General features: G+C 42.6%; 1 protein-coding gene across 1 annotated transcript; it reads right to left on the bottom strand.

Annotated features, from left to right (window-relative positions):
- Window positions 1-285: 285 nt before the first annotated feature.
- On the bottom strand, window positions 286-21,166 carry LOC126272113 (COP9 signalosome complex subunit 8). The gene is made up of 4 exons (XM_049974709.1): window positions 20,988-21,166; window positions 20,647-20,717; window positions 905-1,083; window positions 286-778 (listed from the first exon to the last, which is right to left on the bottom strand). The coding sequence occupies exons 1-4, from the start codon at window positions 21,048-21,050 to the stop codon at window positions 528-530; spliced, it is 564 nt and encodes a 187-aa protein (XP_049830666.1). The 5' UTR covers window positions 21,051-21,166; the 3' UTR covers window positions 286-527.
- Between the last annotated feature and the right edge of the window lie 3 nt (window positions 21,167-21,169).

Raw genomic sequence — 21,169 nt, 5'->3', positions numbered from 1 at the left:
AAAGGTCCAGGGTTCAATACTCGATCACTCCAAAAAATTTTCCTATGAATTCTCACTCCTTTCATCTCTAGCAATAATTTGTTCATGTGGCAAATATCAAGCAAGTTAGGACTCAGTGTTAAACTGTAGTTTCCTCCTTTCTCGGTAAGAGGAATGCAAGGGCATACCAGTTCCCAGAGGACCATGCCCAGTACTAGCACAGTGAGTTTTTCAATTAACTTGCATGGTTGAGGACCATTTTAAGATGAGACTCACTTGTTAACAACAATTAATAAATCTTGTCAATAAATTCCAAGATAATGTTTTTATTGTATGCTTTGTAATCTTTAATACTATCAGGAAATAAATGAGTATTCTTCGCATGCTATTTGAGAACAAGAAGTAATACCACGAAGTAAAACAATCTGGACCACTTTTCTTCACATGAAAACACTGCAAACAGAAAACTGTTATTACAGTTTATTATAAAATATGTACAGAAATCACATTTTTTATGTGGGGCCCCTATTAACATAGGTTCCAAAGTTCTAGTTTTCAAGAAATGAAACATATTCTGTTAATTTGTACAGCTGATCTTCACTCGAACTAATATAGTTGAGCTCTTCCTTTGGTCGACAAGGATTGACCAAACGAGCAGACTCGTCCACCTGCCAGCCCTGTTCCAATGCTGCCTGTGCAGCCTGTTCAGCTGTCATCCCAACAAAGGCTGCCAGGTCATCCAAACTGATGGAGGAGTATGCATGAGACACCAAGTGCACAGCCCTTTTACGAACATTATCTGTGAAAAAATGTTTAATGACAAATTTTGGTCACTTTTCAAATGAAAGAACATATGAGGCGAAAGAACAGATGTGAAAAAACCACTTCCTACAACTGGCAATTAGAATGAAGACACAAAACTCACCATGTAAAGCACGCATTATCTGAGATACATTCTCTGACCATTCTGAATTCAGAGCAGCATATACTCCTGGGAAATCTCGTTGCCACATTTTCTGCCCAACTTTCCATATCAGTGTCAGTTCTGCATTACTACCTTTTATGGGCTGTGGAATCCTCTTCCACAAATATTTTGCATTGCATCTGTAACATGAAATCAGCAGTGAAATATAGTAATGTCATTATAATTCTGTGTGTGTGTGTGTGTGTGTGTGGGCGCGCGCGCGCGCGTGTGTGTGCGTGTGTATGGGGACAAGGAGTTACAAACAGTTTAACAACACAGAAGCCCAGCACAGAAGCAGAAAATATAGATCTCTAATTGTAGTACATGCATTTTCAAACTTAGAACTGTTAACATCAAGAGACAGTTGTTCATTAATTGAGAACAGACACTACATACAAAAGAATCTCTATTCTAACCTTAATTTGTGCACAGTTTTGATGAAGTATGTAGTCTCTTTTTAATCATAAGAGAGATTACAAATATACTCATATATGCTACAGACTGTATTCAGTAATGCACTTAAATTTCTTCCTAACAGTTCGTAATGTTGCAAGAAGAAGGTACTATTAGAACTGGTTGGGACAAGTGAAGATGAGCAACAGCTTCTACAGGATAATTAAACTGGATGGATAAAAAATCTAATCACCAAACGGTGGCAGAACAGACAGATAAAAGAAGTTTGTAATTAAGCAAGCTTTTGGAGTCAGTGGCTCGTTCTTCAGGCCAAAGGGTTAAAAGGGAGGAAGAGGAGTGAAGGAAAAGGATTGAAGAGATCTAGGAAAAGGAGATGATTTTGGGAAATCACCCAGAACTGTGGGTCAGCGGATACTTACCACACAGGATGAGACGGAAAGACTGATTATTGGGGACTGCATCGGATGAGATTTGAAAACCTGAGAGCTTCAAGGTGGAAGACAGAGTAATATGCAGGCCAGAGATTACTGTTTAAACATTATGCATGAGTTAATAAGAGTGAAAAGCTAAGTGAATTGTATGCTACAGAGGTGGGAGGGGGGCGGCGAAAAAAAAAAAAAGGGTAAGACAATGAAAGGCTTAGAAAACTAAAACAGAGTGAAGATGGTGGTGTGTTGGGGCTTATGGGCACTCAACATCGAGGTCATCAGCGCCCTGACACACATTAAAAAGAACGAAGGTGGACAGACCTAAGAAAACTAAAGCACACACTCAAAGAAAGCAGGAAAAGAAGGAAAATGCTACATAAGAAAGTAAAACCTAAGGAAAGGGGGAACATAGCAACAAGAATGTCACAGGAAATTGTTATTGGCTGGCCACTTACATAAAATATGGGCGAGCTTGTCGCACAGTGAGCAAATTAAAATCCTCTCCCTAAGATCTTTGTAAAAACATTTGACATGACACAGAACTTTAAAACTTTAGCCACATTCGCCCGAGTGTTGCCTAAAAGAGATGGCAGGTCCGCTCACAAGTCAGCTGCGGCCCACTGGTCAGAAAATAAAACGCAATCCAATAAAACGTGGCGCACAGTGACCTGGACGCCGCAAGCACCACACATTGGAGGGTCCTCTCGCCGCAGCAGGTAGCCATGCATCATAGGGCTGTGGCCTATTCGAAGCCGAGTGAGGAGAACCTCGTCCCGTCGATGGGGCTGAAAGAAAGTACACCACACACGCGTTGTGGGCTTGACTATACGGAGCTTATTGTCAGTCACTTCCACCCACTCATCCTCCCACCGACACATGACCCGTGAGCTCAACAGCGAGGTGAGTGCGTGCAAGGGGATAGCACACTGAGATACTTGTGGGGCGAGACACGCCTCCTTGGCTGCGAGATCTGCCCTTTCATTCCCAGCAATGCCGACATGCCCCGGAACCCAGCAGAAAGCTACAACCTTCCCCAGTCGCTGTAGTCGGAGGAGGGCATCCTGGATGGTCTGGACAATTTTGTCTGCCGGATACAAACATTGCAATAAGTGAAGGGCACTGAGTGAATCGGAACAGACAAGAAATTTAGGAGAGGAAGAATGTCTCACGTGCTCCAGTGCCCGCAAGATCGCAGACAATCCTGCATCAATGACAGTGAAAGTCTTAGGCAGTCGGACCTTGAAGACACGATCTGGAAAAACAACTGAGCAACCAACAGAATCCCCTTGTTTCGACCCATCCGTAAAAACAGCTACATAGTAGTGGTGATCAGATAAAACGGCAGAAAATGCTGCATTAAAAACGGTGGAAGGAGTGCAATCTCTCTTGTACTGCAATAAATCTAAAATCACTCCAGGCCTCTTCAGTAACCAGGGTGGCAGGCGGTTAAAACCCTGGATTTGGGGTTGTACAGACTCCACACCGAGGGACTCTAGTACACGTTGCACACGGATCCCAAACGGCAACGTAGCCCGGGGACGGCAGGAAAGAAGACGGTCCAGAGGTGGATGGGCAACAAGATGGTGAGCAGGCAAGCTGGGAACTGCAAGAAACTTACAAGCCTGACGCACCAGCAGGAGCTGCCGCCGGATGGTAAGTGGCGGTTCCCCAGCCTCAGCACAGAGGCTGGGTATGGGACTGGTCCTATAAGCACCCATGGCTAGTCGAATCCCAGCATGGTGAACAGCGTCAAAGATCTGCAAATAAGAAGGCCTCGCTGATCCATATACTGTGCACCCATAGTCCAACTGTGAATGCACAAAAGCTCGGTAAAACTGAAGGAGACGCGGCCTGTCCGCTCCCCAAGACCTGTGGTTGAGGCACTTGAGGATGTTGAGTGCCTTCAGGGTTCTGGCTTTCAAGTCACGTAGGTGTGGCAGCCATGACAACCTGGAGTCAAAAATTAGGCCCAGAAACCGCACTGTGTCTCTAAAATGTAGGACAGTATCCCTCATATGCAAGGCAGGCAAAGTAAAAAGACGACAAGAACGATTAATATGAACACAAACACACTTATCGGCAGAAAACCAAAAACCCGTCTTTGCAGCCCACTCCTCTAACTGCCGCACTGTTAGCTGCAACTGGTGGCTCAGGGTTGCAACACTGGAGGAGGAACACTGTACTGGACTCCTCACTGTAGACGTTATACTGTTGATGGCTATGGCAAAGAGGGCAACGCTTAAAACACTGCCCTGGGGGACACCGTTCTCTTGCTCTAAGCGATCAGACATTGTGTAACCAACGCGGGTCTGAAAAAACTGCTGACACAGGAAAGACCGAATGAAAATCGGGAGGCGGAAACGAAAGCCCCATTGATGCAGTTGTGCAAGAATACAGTGTCTCCAAGTAGCATCATATGCCTTACTGATATCAAAGAAGATACCGATACAGTGATGCTGACGGAGAAAAGCCTGCTGAATAGCTGTCTCTAGGAGGGTCAGGTTGTCGACCGTGGACCGAAATTTTCGGAACCCACACTGAAAGCGGCTAAGGAGCTGTTTGGTCTCTAACAGCCAGACCAGACGCAGGTTAACCATCCGTTCCAGGGTCTTTCCGACACAGCTTGTCAAGGCGATACTACGATAACTACCGGGACAGGTGCGGTCCTTTCCTGGTTTGAGGAGAGGGATGAGGATTGCCTCCCGCCACGAGGTGGGGAACACTCCTGTCTGCCATATCAGATTAAAATATTAGAGGAGGATTTCCTTTGACGCCACTGGCAGATGTCTAAGCATGGAGTACTGGATGCGGTCGTAACCTGGTGCAGTGTCAGAAGTCTCACTAAGAGCCGATTCTAGTTCCCACATGGAGAAAGGGGAGTTGTACGCCTCAGAACTGTTCGACCGAAAGTCCAAGTTCGCTCTTTCGACAGTTGAACGGTAGCCACGAAATGCTGGATCCTGATTTGCAGTGGCAGTACTTTGTGCAAAATGCTCTGCCAGCGTCTGAGCAATGGCTCTAGATGTCGTTTGGAGGCATCCCTGATTCAGGACAGCAGCTATTGCTAAACGGTTATGTTTACCGGAAATCCTCCGGATGGCTTCCCATACTTTTGTGGAACAAGTGGAACGGTTGATGGGGTCCAGGAACGCCTGCCATGACCTTTTCTTGCTCTCTTTAATGACACGGCGTGCCCTGGCTCTCGCGATTCGAAAGGTGGTAAGACTGACCGCTGTTGGACAACATTTAAATCGGCGAAGAGCTGCACGCCTGTCCCGGTTGGCTGAACGGCACCCTTCTGTCCACCAAGGCACAAGGTGCCGCTTAAGAGTGCCAGAAGACTGTGGTATGGACAGGTCAGCAGCATGATGGATCACAAGTGTGATGTGACCCACCCATTCTTGCACGCTATTGTGGCGGTCAAAGACAGCCAACTGAGTGAACAGTGGCCAGTTAGCCCTGCTAATTATCCACGATGGTGGCCGCTGCTCCAGAAATACACCATCCAGGAGATGAATGCGGATAGGGAAGTGAGAATGAAGGTCGTGTGATCGCTGGAATGAAGGTCGTCAATGACCTCCCAGTGAACAGAGTCGGTGAGGGTTGGAGAGCAGAAAGATAGGTCAATGGCTGAGAATGACCCTGTAGCAGGAGAGAAATGAGTCTGAGTACCTGTGTTGAGGATGCACAACACTTGAGATGTTAGGAGGCTCTCCAAAATTCGACCTCGAGCGCAAAGAGAAGTGGAGCCCCACAGGACATGACGGGCATTGAAGTCTCCCAGGAGGAGAAATGGGTGGGGGAGTTGGTCGATAAGATCTGTGAGAGCGTCTAAGGTCATTGCATCCCGAGGGGGTAAATAAAGGGAGCAAATGGTAAGCCTCCGAGGTGAATGAATTTCAACTGCAACTGCTTGCAGGTCAGTATCCAGGGGGAGAACAGAGGAGTGCTGGTCATTATTGACAAACACAGCCTTTGGCCCTTTCTCTAGTCAGGTCATCTTTGTGATATGACGTATATCCCCTTAGTACAGGAGCATCAGATGGTTTTAAATGCGTTTCCTGTACACACAAGCACAGGGGGCGTTGCCGTGCAAGGAGGTGCAGTTCCTCCCCATGTGCCTGGAATCCATTCATGTTCCACTGTATAATGGGAGCCATCTATCAGGGTGGGAGTACCTTCATTCTCACTTTCTGTCGAGGAGGAGAGCCCACAACAGATGGAGGCTCAGTCTTGGGGTGAGATGATTGCCCCAGTCTGACATCAACCTCCATCGCCTCTGAAGAGGAGTCGAGAGAGATGTCAGAGAGAATGACATCCACATCAGCAGACTGTAGAACGTCGGTCTCCTTTAGCGGGTGAGTCTTCACCTTTGTCTTTGGGTTCGATTTTCTGGCCTGAGGCAGCATTGGAGCCAAAACCTCAGAAGCAGCAGGGGGTGTAGCAGCGCTGGGCAGTGCACAAGACTGGACCTGGGAAGGGGCAGGAAGTTCCATGACGTCAGCTACCACGGCCTGGTCAGAAGGCCGGGGGGGGGGGGGGGAGCAGCAGGCTTCACAGGAATGGCAGCAGCACATGTACATTGACAAACGCAGGTGCTAGTGCTGACAGTAGCAACCTCCGTTTGTGTAGCGGCATCAGTTTTCAACACTGGCTGTTTGAGAATGGAAGAAAAGGAAGCAGCGAACGTGGGCAGCTGCATGGACTTGTAAATTTTCTTCGCCTCACCATATGAGATGCGTTTTGTAGTTTTAAGTTCCTGGATCTTCCGTTCCGCAAGGAAAACTCTGCATTCCCTACTCCACACAGGGTGATCCCCAGAGCAGTTGACACACTTGGGAGGAGAGGAGAACCAACTCCTTCATGGGTGGAGTGGCTTCCCCTTTACAGCCGAGAGTAGAGTGTCCAAAGTGTAGGCATTTAAAACATCGCATGGGGTTGGGGTAATAAGGCCGTACACTGAGATGGCGGAAACCTGCCTTCACATGCTCTGGCAAGTTGGTGCTGTTAAATGTAAGGATAAATGAGTCAGTCTCTACGAGAGTACCATCCACCCGTTTCATAACGTGTTGAACGTCGACAATTCCTTCCCGGGACCATTCAGCCTTCAGTTCGTCTTGGGGAATGTCAACGAGATCTCTGCAAGTCACAACACCCTTGCTGTAGTTCAAGGTGTTGCGAAATTCAGTCTCTATCGCAAACTCCCCAAGAAATTGTACCTTCTGAAGGTTCTGGGCTTGCTGGAAGCTAGATGTTTCAACCAACAAGGTGCCATTTCGCAAGCGCTTTACAGATTTTAGTGTGCCAGCAATACCTTCTAAGCCCTTCTGGATATAAAATGGTGAAACTTTTGCGAAACTCCCATCTTTTCTTTTAATTACAAGAAACACATTCTGCGAAGCAGCATGCGTTCTGTTATGACTACCTGAATCAGGAGGACTGGCTACACGAGCCCTCTTGTTAGACTGGGTGTTAGAACCTACCAGAGGCCCACCCTTTCCGCTGGGAGGAGAAGAAGAAAAGTTCGAGGGTTCCATCTCGGTTCCACGAGCAGCTAGGGAACTAAAGGTCCACCTAGACAGAGCCCTGCGTGCCTACGTAAGCCTTATACAACTGAGGTGCGGCAGGTTCCCCAGAGGTTGCCCGCTAACGACAGTTCCACCTCAACAGCCATGCATCTCATCGGCACGCAGCACACCTTGAGATTGAGGGGTTGTTTACAGGGGTTTATTCCATCCTTGCGAACCGGGCAGTCAAGCCAAGATCCCCATTCCCTGAGACACACAACATTCCACCGCCGTGCCGCACGGTGGTAGTTGAACTATCCCCAGAGCTTACGGTGACAGAGGACTAGCGGCACTTTCCAGTCCCCAGCTCAGGAACCCAAGGGTCGCCAAGTCCGTACCCAGCAAATGAATGATGAGCCCCTTGGGGCCAGAGTGAAGAAAAGACTAATTATTGTGAAGAAATGATGAGACAGAAGAATGTTGTTGTTGTGGTCTTCAGTCCCGAGACAGGTTTGATGCAGCTCTCCAAGCTACTCTATCCTGTGCAAGCATCTTCACCTCCCAGTACTTACTGCAACCTACATCCTTCTGAATCTGCTTAGTGTATTATCTCTTGGTCTCCCTCTACGATTTTTACCCTCCACGGTGCCCTGAAATGCCAAATTTGTTATCCCTTGATGCCTCAGAACATGTCTTACCAACAGATCTCTTCTTCTTGTCAAGTTGTGCAAGAAACTCCCCTTCTCCCCAATTATATTCAATACCTCCCCATTAGTTATGTGATCTACCAATCTAATCTTCAGCATTCTTCTGTAGCACCACATTTCGAAAGCTTCTATTCTCTTCTTGTCCAAACTATTTATCGTCCATGTTTCACTTCCATACATGGCTATACTCCATACAAATACTTTCAGAAACGACTTCCTACCACTTACATCTATACTCGAAGTTAACAAATTTCTCTTCTTCAGAAATGCTTTCCTTGCCATTGCCAGTCTACATTTTATGTCCTCTCTACTTTGACCATCATCAGTTATTTTGCTCCCCAAATAGCAAATCTCCTTTACTACTTTGTCTCATTTCCTAATCTAATTCCCTCAGCATCACCCGACAATCTGACTACATTCCATTATCCTCATTTTGCTTTTGTTGATGTTCATCTTATATCCTCCTTTCAAAACACTGTCCATTCCGTTTAGGTGCTCTTCCAAGTCCTTTGCTGTCTCTGACAGAATTACAATGTCATCGGCGAACCTGCAAGTTTTTATTTCTTAGCCATGGATTTTAATACCTACTCCGAATTTTTCTTTTATTTCTTTTACTGCTTGCTGAATATACAGATTGAATAACATCGGGGAGAGGCTACAACCCTGTCTCACTCCCTTCCCAACCGCTGATTCCCTTTCATGCCCCTTGACTCTTATAACTGCCATAGGCTTTCTGTACATATTGTAAATAGCCTTTTGCCCCCTGTATTTTACCCCTGCCACCTTTAGAATTTGAGAGTATTCCAGTCAACATTGTCAAAAGCTTTCTCCATGTCTACAAATGCTAGAAACATGGGTTTGCCTTTCTTTAATCTATTTTCTAAGATAGGTTGTAAGGTCAGTACTGCCTAACATGTTCCAACATTTCTATGGAATCCAAACTGATCTTCTCTGAGGTCGGCTTCTACCAGTTTTTCAATTCGTCTGCAAAGAATTTGCATTAGTATTTTGCAGCAGTGACTTATTAAACCGATAGTTCGATAATTTTCACATCTGTCAACCCCTGCTTTCTTTGGGACTGGAATTATTATATTCTTCTTGAAGTCTGAGGGTATTTTGCCTGTCTTATACATCCTGCTCACCAGATGGTAGAGTTTTGTCAGGACTGGTTCTCCCAAGGCCATCAGTAGTTCCAATGGACTGTTGTCTACTCACATAGCCTTGTTTCGACTTAGGTCTTTCAGTGCTCTGTCAAACTTTTCAAGCAGTATCATCTCTCCCATTTCATCTTCATCCACATCCTCTTCCATTTCCATAATATTGTCCTCAAGTACTCCTTCCACCTTTCAACTTTCCCTTGTTTGCTTAGAACTGGGTTTCCATCTGAGCTCTTGATGTTCATGCAAGTGGCTCTCTTTTCTGCAAAGGTCTCTTTAATTTTCCTGTAGGCAGTATATCTTGCCTCTAGTGAGATAAACCTCTACATTCTTACTTTTGTCCTCTAGTCATCCATGCTTAGCCATTGTGCACTTCCTGTAGATCTCATTTTTGAGATGTTTGTATTCCTTTTTGCCTGCTTCGTTTACTGTGTTTTTATATTTTCTCCTTTCATCAATTAAATTCAGTATCTCTTCTGTTACCCAAGGATTTCTACCAGCCCTCGTCTTTTTACCTACTTGATCCTCTGCTGCCTTCACTTCTTCGTCCCTCAGAGCTACCCATTCTTCTTCTACTGTATTTGTTTCCCCATTCCTGTCAATTGTTTCCTTATGCTCTCCCTGAAACTCTGTGGAACCTCTGGTTTAGTCAGTTTATGCAGGTACCATCTCCTTAAATTCCCACCTTTTAGCAATTTCTTCAATTTTAATCTACAGTTCATAACCAATAGATTGTAGTCAGAGTCCACATCTGCGCCTGGAAATGTCTTACAATTCAAAATCTGGTTCCTAAATCTCTGTCTTACCATTATATAATCTACCTGATACCTTCTAGTATCTCGAGGGTTCTTCAATGTGTACAACAACCTTATGATTCTTGAACCAAGTGTTAGCTATGATTAAGTTATGCTCTGTGCAAAATTCTACCAGGCGGCTTCCTCTTTCATTTCTTACGCCCAATCCATATTCACCTACTACATTTCCTTCTCTCCCTTTTCCTACTGTCAAATTCCAGTCATCTGTGACTTAAATTTTCGTCTCCCTTCACAACCTGAATAATTTCTTTTATCTCATCATACATTTCATCAATTTCTTCATCATCTGCAGAGCTAGTTGGAATATAAACTTGTACTACTGTAGTAGGTATGGGCTTCGTGTCTATCTTGGCCACAATAATGCGTTCACTATGCTGTTTGTAGTAGCTTACCCGCACTACTATTTTTTTATTCATTATTAAACCTACTCCTGCATTACCCCTATTTGATTTTGTATTTATACCCTGTATTCACCTGACCAAAAGTCTTGTTCCTCCTGCCACCGAACTTCACTAATTCCCACTATATCTAACTTTAACCTATCAAGTTCCCTTTTTAAATTTTCTAACCTACCTGCCCGATTAAGGGATCTGACATTCCACGCCCCGATTTGTAGAATGCCAGTTTTCTTTCTCCTGATAACGGAGATCCGAACGGGGGACTATTTTACCACACTGTACAGCTGCATGCCCTCGGGAAAAATTACGGCTGTAGTTTCCCCTTGCTTTCAGCCATTCGCAGTACCAGCACAGCAAGGCTGTTTTGGTTAGTGTTACAAGGCCAGATCAGTCAATCATCCAGGCTGCTGCCCCTCTTCAGGAACCACACGTTTATCTGGCCTCTCAACAGATACCCCTCCCTTGTGGTTGCACCTACGGTACGGCCATCTGTATCACTGAGGCATGCAAGCCCCATGAACCATGGACCTTGCCGTTGAGACAGAAGAAATTAACGTGAATTAGGGCCAGGTGGGTGGCGAGAACCAAGGACATGTTGTAGTGCTACTTCCCAGCTGCGGAGTTCTGAGAAACTGGTGTCTGGGGGAAGAATGCAGATGGCGCGTGTGGCAAACAGGCACCGAGGTCACAATTGTCATGTTGTAGAGCATGCTTTGCAACAGAATATTGTGTGTTGCCAGTATACACCCTCTGCTTATGCCCGTTGGCATTATTACCACCAAATTATCAATTGGGACGAATGGGCATAGGCAGAGGGTGTATACTGTCAACACCAATATGCTGTTGCAGAGCATGCCCTACAACATGACAATCGTAACCTGTTTCACCACACGCACCATCTGGATTCTTCCCCCAGACACCAGTTTCTCAGAACTCTGCATGTGGAACTAGCACTACAACATGTCCTTGGTTCACATTTCCCACCTGGCCTTAATTTATGTTAATTTCTACTGTCTCAGCATTTCCTCACAATAACTACTCTTTTCTTCACTCCATTTTAGTATTCTACATATTTCATTGTCTTACATGTCTATTCTTCACCACCTTCACCCACTTCTGTTACGTACAATGCACTTCTCACTCTCATGAACTCGTGCATAATGTTTTAGTAGTAATCTCGCATAGTTTTTGTTCTAAACAATGATATGTATCTACTGTGGTGTTACATACCACTCTGAAAGAGTGATGTGTAGCCCTACATATACCATGCTGACAAATGATACAAGTAGGGAAAAGGGGGGGGGGGGGAGAATTAAGATAAAGCAAATTATTTCATAGGAAAGCCCACCTTCTGTGTAGATTTATTATTGATTTTCATGTGTAAAATTTTCAACCCACGGGATTACACATCTCCAAGATGGGACAGCTATCATAGTTACTCTGTGACGAAGTATAGAGCTATGTATACACTTCGTGGAACACTATCCCACATTGGAGTAGTGTAATGTTCCAGGAACAAAAGAAACAAACAAGACAACGACTGCATTCTTTGCAGAACCATATGAGTTGATTTGTTATTTTGATCAGTCATTCTGAACTGTAAAGTCTGACCTTATTTCTGATTTTGTTGAACTTGTTCTCAACTTTGAGATGAAGATTAAAGTACAGGACTATTAAAAAAATTAATATATTTTTAAAGGAACACCGGTTACCTCTGTAAACAGAAAAATACTGGTCTACCAAGGGTACCACATGCAACCATGGAGAGAGTAAGACAAAGTATTGTATGCAGGCCAAAAATATCAAATCTCAATGAATATCAAAAACATCAAATATCCAAGAATTTCATCTTCCAACAAGATGGGGCACATCTTCAATAGAAGCACTGATGTTTGTCACTACCTAAATGACAAACTACCACATCGCTATCGCTGGACTGCGCAAAGCAGTGAACATGATGTGGCTCTGTTCTCTTGCCCCCCACCCCCCAACTGCCTAATACCTCGTGACTTTTTCCTTTGAGGGCATTTTAAGGACTATATTTATGTACCCCACTGCCCTGAACATTAGAACAGCTCAGTGAACACATCAGTGCCTCTGTAATGACCACTGACAAGATGTTACTACAAAAGCTGTGGAACAAACTTGACTACTGTTTACATGTTGTTGTACGACCAGAGGAACTTTGTGATTTCATGTTTCCATTGATGCAACAGTCATATTTGTACCTGTTATACTCTGCAAAATATAGAACTGTGAAAACAAGCGAATCATTTACAGTAACCATTTATTTGTTATAGGAAAATTACTGTATTTGTCCTGAACAATACACGACACATATTTATGAAAAGTGTCAACACATTTATTCAAGAAAAGCACTACTTGTTCTATGACATTGTCTTCCACCGTATACTGCATAATCAAGTGAAGAAGACAAACTGTTCCATCCACTGTCAACTAAGCAACTGAAGACAAGCACAATAATGCTTAGTGTTCATTGCTCAAGAGCAACTGAAACTTCGTAATACAACAAGAACAGTATATTCTAATGATAATGTCAGGATGCAAAGCAAAATATCATCAGAAGAGGTCAGAAATTGAGACAGTGCTAAGAATAAGCAGGGACTGAAATTGTTTAAGAAGAAGAATATATTCTGAGCAAGGACTTATTGGAAAATAGTGCATTCAGAATAGGTATGATGCTCTCGTTTTAGGCAGATACTTTATATCAGTAAAAAGTTGTAATTTAAGAATACATTAAGGATGAAGTTTTCTCAAAGAGACTTCTCTCTCTCTTTTTTTGAAAAAGAGAAGTCATCTTATACTCCAGTGCTCTTGGTGCTCTTGACACACACACACACACACACACACACACACACACAGAGAGAGAGAGAGAGAGAGAGAGAGAGAGAGAGAGAGAGAGAGAGAGAGAGAGAGAGAGAGGAGGGGGGAGAGCAATGGGTTTCCAGAATTCTTTTTTACTATGTTGAGTTAAGATAGTGCATCTACTTAAAAATCTTGGTCCACTATGGCACTAGCCGGTAACAGAGTGGGCTTGTGAAAATGGGGATAGCAGTTCCATGACAGAGTGACCCGAGCTGACGGCAGAGGTATACAACTGCCAGCTGGCTCTTTAAAGAGTTGTCACAGTTGGCGCAAGGAAGTGATAGGTTCACTGGAAAGTAGTCACCAACACAACCATCATCATGCAATGACCATTGTAGCAAAGCTCCAAATTGAGGGAAGAGACTGTAAGGTTGACAGCTGAAAAGATGCTGTGGGCAGCTCTAACATGCTTTTTTGGGGACACAGTGAGGGGGGACAGGTCAAGACTGGAAGGAAGTGGGTCAATCTGTAGGCCCTTACCAGACGAAGCAGCACTTCCCCAATGGGAGTAGTGTGCATCGAAATCCCCAAGGAGTGGAAAAAGGGGAGAGGGGGCAACTGTTGAATTAAGGTAGTCATCTGAAGACAATGAACAGTCCTGCTTAGAGATGGATCAATGTTACAAATGGCAATCACTGGGGTCATCTGCATTCACACTGATGTTGCTACCAATGTGATATGGGAGGAATCCACTCGCTGATGACATCCATGCAACCCAGCTTAAAGACCTCTCCAGATGCTCTTTTGGGGCCAATATGGTTCTGACAGAGTGCATAGTAAACTCAAAGAGCTGGAGAATGGTCATCACTGAACTGTGTTTCTTAGAGAGCAACATACATTGCAGAACAAGAGGAAATTAGTAGTTGTTCTCACAGATGACTACAGTCCTCTGCCGAGAGTAGTAATTTTTCTCTTTCACAAGGTTTGGTGGTACAGAATCTTGCGAGGGCTTGTTTGTTGTGGGTGTAGGAACAAATGAAGAGACAGCAGTCCTGGTTCTAAGGGCCATGGCACCTTTAGCCACTGATTGGCGTTGGGTTGCTAATCTGTGGAGGTCTGGGGAGACCATTCACAAGAGGGAGCCCTGTCACCTGTAGATGTCTGAATAGGGTGTTGCTTCTCCAGCTGCGTTGGAGAACCATGAGAAGAGACGGCTTATTACAGCTATGATCAAGTTTGTTTGCCGAACTACCAGAGATCAACATTATGGGAGTAAGTACTCCAGGCACTGTAGTGGCATTAGTTGATATCACAGACACTGGATACAAACCATGTAAGAAGTGATTTATGGCCTTCAGTTTTGGATTTTGCTTTCCTTGATTAGGGCAGCCTTTGGGGTCGGGAAGGGTAGCCGCCCCCACAACTGACACAGGCAAGTGATAGTGCACATGGTGGATTTTCGTGACATGGCTGGCCACAGTCTCCACAGACTGTGTTGTGCGTACATCAGGAAGACATACAGCTGGAGTGCTGGCATTTAAAGTGTCACATCAAGAGTGGGAAATACAGCTCCACATCACAGCAGTAAAAAAATATTTTTTACCTTCTCTAGAAGCAAATCCCTCTCAAAAGCAAGGAAGAATACACTGGTGTCAACCCTGTTGTCTGGTGGGTATTGGCATACACATAACTATTCCTGTAGTTCTGCATCCACCTGCTGTGTTAGGCCCCAGTGAAAAATTAATCCCTTTATCATGTTTAGGTTCTTATGGGGTGCTACGGTAACAGTTACATCACCAATGTGTTAAAAAGACAGTAGCTCTTGGGACATGGAAGATTTTGCAATCTTAATTACGATGGAACCACTGCATAATTTACTAAGGGATGAGAGAGCACCCAATATGTTTTCAGCGTTCTCCACAAAGAACACTGGCTTAGTAGAGAGAAAGGACTCTCCATTTTTTTGCATACAAACCAGGAACTGAGGCAAGCAGGTGCCTGATAGTTGCCTGGTTTTATTTTCCTCTGATGATGTGGCCAAGTAGAGAAAGTTCCTAGAACAATATGCACTGATTTGTAGTCTGTCTGAAGAGACTGCTGGAGCCTCACAGCCATTGGCTATTTTTGACACTAAATATCTCCTATGAAAACACAAACTTTGTATGAAGGCCCTCCTCACTGGTGCCAGCCAACCAGAGCAAAGGCCACTTGGCATGATGCCCAGTGTTCCAAGTCCTGCTGCCCGGTGCCCCAAAATAGATGGGCATCTACTCCTCAGCCTGTGCAGAGAGGTGACAGCTCGGGCATCAATAGTGCAATTGTTAGTTGGTCAGGGGACTACCACCATACAGGTATCACATGACACGCCGTATGGACTGGTTACCACACTGGGTATTGAGTGACTTCTCCACATGTCCCACAGATCCCTTAAAGGCATTTTGAAAAGACAGAGGTCAAAGCCAGATGTGGGAACCAGACATAAGTTAAATGAAATATGTGGCATAAAATAAAGCTAACAAAGTGGGAAACACCACACTCAATGCCTTAAGAGTGAGGTACTTCATCAGCAGGGAATCTGTCCTAGATAATAACTCTGACAAAACGTATAGTCAGACAGCAAAATTGCAGCACAGAAGAGGAAGAAGTGCTGCAATGGCTTGGGGTTCAATGCCCACCATGCATGAACTCATAAAAGTGTGCCCCAGGATAAGAGGGATCCCACCTATAGTAAGGTCAAGAGCAGAAAAAGACCTCTCATCCTGCACTCTGAGTGACACACCTCGATTTCTGAGCCACATACTTCAACCTATCCTGCCCTGTGATATGAGGAAGGATCCGAATTCCAAAAGCTAATGATGCAATAATATGTATTTGTCTATTAACTAAGGTGGAAAAGCTGCTGATATTTAGCAAATCAACAATAAATGTCATTAATCTCAAGAAAATGCATTTGGCTTGAGTAGCAGCCTGAGTTCAATTCATTAAGTTAATGTGGATCATTATGACCTATAGTTTATAAGTTACACCATTTGTTCCAATGTTCGCCTTACTCATTAATAAATGTAATTGTACCATTTATCACAGTGCTTTTTAATAAATGTATGAGCAATTAAACACCAATGATACAGGTAGGCCTAATGCATTTTATTATGTCAAACCCACCACTAAAAAAGGGACAGCAAATTGTTTTAAAAACTTAAAATAGTCCTGTAGATCTTTTTCTCTTCTAGCAAAACTGTTTTTAGTTTCAGAAATAGATGCAATAAACCATAAACATTATTCAGTGGGAAACTGGCTTAAATTTTTCTGGGGTTTTGACTATTTAAGATTTTTCACAGGAATTATCCATATTTTCTTAAAATGTAACATAGACCAATTCTACATCTCAAATTAAATTTAAAAAAATTTTGCCTGGTGGTCTCAACTGCAGAGTACTTTTTGTAATTGAACAGCAGTAAACTAAAGGTAATAAGACCACAGTAAAACAAGCTTTGTTGTTACATGTTTAGTGCTGTGGTTGCTGTTTTGTTTATTCACAGATAAAGTAGCACAAAATATTTAAGATTTTTGTGGCCACTTGATGATGTATTGCTTGTTGGCTTTTCTCTTAGCATCTTTGGTTGACATTTATTTAAAGATTTTTCTGAGGCTTCTTCAGAATGAGTGGCTGGCACTGTCCAAGAATCACCCTCTGGTACACTACCAGCGATGGAAAGCAAATCTTCGAAATGACAGTCATTCCAACTGGCAAAATGTCAGAAAAATCATTAAACTAACATTGGCCAAATATCCCAAGACAAAAGCCAACAGGCAATGTGTCAATTAAGACAATGTCAATAGCCGAGGGTACAACTACTGAAAGTATAACTGAGAATTATGTAAAATTTACAATTTCCTTAGGAACTGGTAATACAAGAATGCATGATCAGTAAAACTGACAGTGAAAAGAGACGAGTCTGAATATTAATCCAATTATCCAGATAGTTAAGAAATTGTTATTCTGTAAGTTCTGTCTGGCATAAATGTATGACTGTGGATTGGAAATTTCTTTTAATGAAAGTCCAGCACCATAATAGGCTGAAATGGACTTACAGTCTACCAGGCTCTTCTGATGCATGCAGCAGTTGACAACTCGTTTCTGTCAGTTGTAGCGAATCAGGTGACAGTATAAAATAGCCAATGACAATCGTGGAACCCAACAATTTCTTTCAGTGGAATATACAAATTTATTTGTGTTTGACGAGAAGACTGGGAAGAAAACTAGATGTGCTTATGGACTGACCAGTAAAGTAGCCCGAGGCCTACGTTGGGTTAGGCTGGAATGTGACAATTTGGTTGAGATCTGGCGAAGCCAACTAATCTCAACACGAAAATACAACTGATGTCAGAGACAGATATGAAGCATTGCCTGTGATATAAGTGTATCATTGCAATAGCCTATGTGCATATTTTATTTCCATTTTTGGCAAAATTTAAAGAGATGTGGTCATATTCTAACCTAACAGAATAAAATATCAACTAACTTTATTCACAACTATAGGAAATTATGAAAGAGCATTATGATTGGCTACGGACAACCAACTCATGAATTATTGTGTTAACTTCTCAGCATTCAATATATCAACTGTTACTAACATCAGCATGCAACAGAAAAGCCACGGTCCACAGTAAGTTGACTTTTACCCCATAATACACAAACTATTACCTATATTAAGACATGGACCACAAGGACCAACAGTTACTGAATTGAATATGAAGGTAACAGAAGTAAAGTCTCCATTTTTTCGAACAGGAAACAAAAACAGATTTAACAGGGACTGAGGATATCCCACAACAGCTATGATCATAAGGGAAGGTCGCTGGAGACCCATGAACTTAAAGAGTTACAAGCATAACAGAAGGGCACACTACAGGACCACGTAATGATTACTTTGACCAAAATGTCCACGGGAAGTGATTAAGAAGATGGCCTCTTGACAGCAGGGATAAGCAGATCCTCACAGAGCTAATATTAAAGTTGTCAGCTGGCATAATATAACTGCAACAGTCGCAGAAGGACGACAAAAGATGGATCAAGCTTATGTACAACTTATATACAGGGGTGGAATAATAATAATAATCCACAAAGTACGTTTATCTGTTTACACGAAAGCAGACATCTTTGGAGTACTACAATGCAATTCACTGTCAAAAAATAAATTATTTTCTGCTACTCTGATGATAATAGGACCTGTACATTGTTCACTTAGTTTTGGAAAGCTAGTGTCTTCCAACATAAATGAGCCCACAGCAACAGAAAGGAGCAACATAAAACCAACATAAGGAAGTGTTATTAATGTGGTAGCAGATACTGTTTTTGAGTGTGTTCAAGAATCTGACCATCTGCACTGGAAAATGCTTGTTCAAGCGACACCATTGCTACTAGTATTTCTGAATATTTCAGAACATGCAGTGTAAAGACCGACTTTCATATCTTGCCCTGAAGAATGAGACCATTGTTCTGAAAACCATTGTGTACTGTTATTTATTTATATAACAGGTGACTCCTTGAGGACAACAAATACAAGGAACTATGAAAGTGGTCCTGCAGGAGGCTTATACAGTTTCTGAATACGTGACAGTTGATGAAAAACTAGAAGCATTCTGTGGAAGATGCAGACTCCGACAGTACATGCCAAATACGCCAAACGAGTATGGAGTACAGATTTTTGCAGCAGTGGATGCCAGAATGTTTTACACATTCAACATTGAGGTGTATGTTGAGCAACAGCCTGAAGGCCCTTACAGACAGGACAACAGACCAGTTTAACTTGTTCAGAGACTTTGCCAACCTATCCTGAATACAAGCCGCAACATAACTTGCGACAATTATTTTACAAGGTACGAGCTAGCAAAACACATTGATTATGAAGAAGACAATCATTGTTGGCACCATGAGGAAGAACAAGAGACAAGTCCCAAGGGGATTTATTAACACTAAAAACCGACAAGAAAAGTCATCTATATTTGGGTTTCAGAGAAATTGCACCTTAGTCTCTTATGTGCCAAAATGAAATAGAGTGCTATTACTACTGTCAACGATGCACCAAAATGGAAATATTGACAAAAATACAGGAAATGATAAAAAAAACCAGAAATTATCACTTTCTATAACTTTACTAAGGGTGTTGACATTGTAGACAGAATGAGTGCAACATATAATGTAGCTAGAAACACAAGTAGAAACACAAGAAGATGGCCAATGGTTGTTTTTTTTTTTATAGCATCATGAACACAGCTGCGATAAATGCTATTATTTTCAACTCAGATGAAAAAGAACAATTGAGAAGAAGAGAGTCTTTGTGGAAGGTTTCTTTTGTGCTTCTGCATGATCATCTTCAGCAAAGAGTAATGTCAAAAATATTTCCAAGGAAGATAACTGAGAGAATTGGAGAGCTTTGCAGTGTGAAAATTTCTGAAGTGGAATCAACTGCGACTTCACGAGAATGGTGTGTGGACTGCAGAAGCAGAAAAACAAGATATATTTGTAAGAACTGCAAGAAATACATTTGACTTGAACATTCTGCTACTGTGTGCCAAGACTGCATCGGCAAAATATCTGATTGAATACATGCATTATTTTGATAACAGCTGAATTTCATTTATCTCCATTTGTGTAAATATTTTCCAGCAAAATATTAAATTCATCCCTTAAAAATATTTACTAGCTAAACTGATTTTCAATGATATTACTTCATTTAATAATGCTTCCCTCCATAATATACATCTAAATGCAAATTCGGAAAGATAGAAATTTCAAGGGTCTGCGAGACCAGTTGCGTGTACTGCTGTCCTGTTTCCAGGTACTTGCACCGCCGGATTAAGGGTAAAATTATTTATCTCCATGGATGACAGTGCGAATGTCCACAACAAAGCGATATTTTATTCATGTATCAACAACCAATGACAAGACACATTGAATATGCTGTTGCTTCAAATTTAAAATCTATTTAGAATGTTGGCAGCTTAATGTATGCAGATAATAAGTCATGTCTTCAGATTAGTCTGAAGTTGGGGGCACCACTGCTGGAAGGGCTGGATGAATTGTTAACATACAACACAAGAATACAGCTTACTTTGAGTGTGGCATATATTTGCCGTTGGTGGAGGGGGAAGTCGGGTCTATAAGGTATATGGTGTCACCAAGTCGCTTACGATTTCTACAATGCTAGAAGAACCTTGAAATGGTTAAATATATTCAAAATCGTGAACATGTTTGATCTAGTCATAAAAAAAATGAAACTACTGCGTTCTTTCAGAACAATCATCCCAGAATTTGCCTCACGGGACCGAGACAAAAGCAAGCTAGATCTGCATAAAAATAAGAGTTAATCGCACATTGATACATATTATGATTTGATGTAGCTATTACTATTATAGTCAGAAAACGGAACATAACAGGAATTACTTACAAATCATATTGGTATAGATAAATTGCCAGAAGCTGGGAGTAAACCTGAGCTGCTGGAACGCCGCCCGGGGCCTAAAAAATTACACAAATATCGTCAAACACGGTACCAACAAAAGTCTCACAAATGTTTTTGAAACGATGGCATTTGTTCCAAACAAAAACGATATCATTTATAAGATATTCAGCGAAATGAGCAGTGTAACAATGTCTTCCACTTTATGCAGCGTTAGCAACGATGTTTAGTTCCTAGGACTTAACAGAGACAAACTGTCAAAACTGTGTTTTGATCATAATATAACGCTTTAGTAATACTAAAAAATGAGGTATGGGTATTCCACTAACATCAAGTTCTTGTTTCTCTAGGTTTTCTGCAAGCTTCTTGATATTCTCCTCGTCTGTCACCATAATTAATACTTTCAGAATACAACACAACAAAATCACTTTGCAACCTCGACAACAAAGCGTAGCCTAGCCAGTAGCCTAGAAGCCGACTGAATCCAAAGTGTCTTGTTGATCAGCACGAG

The sequence above is a fragment of the Schistocerca gregaria genome, chromosome 5 (assembly GCF_023897955.1).
Source record: "Schistocerca gregaria isolate iqSchGreg1 chromosome 5, iqSchGreg1.2, whole genome shotgun sequence".
NCBI classification, from domain to species: domain Eukaryota; kingdom Metazoa; phylum Arthropoda; class Insecta; order Orthoptera; family Acrididae; genus Schistocerca; species Schistocerca gregaria.
Note: the sequence above shows the minus strand (reverse complement) of the source record. Positions and strands in the feature narration are given on the sequence as shown.

Bases quoted from the DNA above. Each gene is read 5' to 3' on its own strand.
- LOC126272113 (XM_049974709.1), bottom strand. From the start codon at position 21,050: ATGGTGACAGACGAGGAGAATATCAAGAAGCTTGCAGAAAACCTAGAG. The intron at 20,718-20,987 runs GTTAGTGGAATA...GTAATTTTTTAG, and splicing joins TAGAGAAACAAGAACTTGAT to GCCCCGGGCGGCGTTCCAGC. The intron at 1,084-20,646 runs GTAAGTAATTCC...TTCATGTTACAG, and splicing joins TATCTATACCAATATGATTT to ATGCAATGCAAAATATTTGT.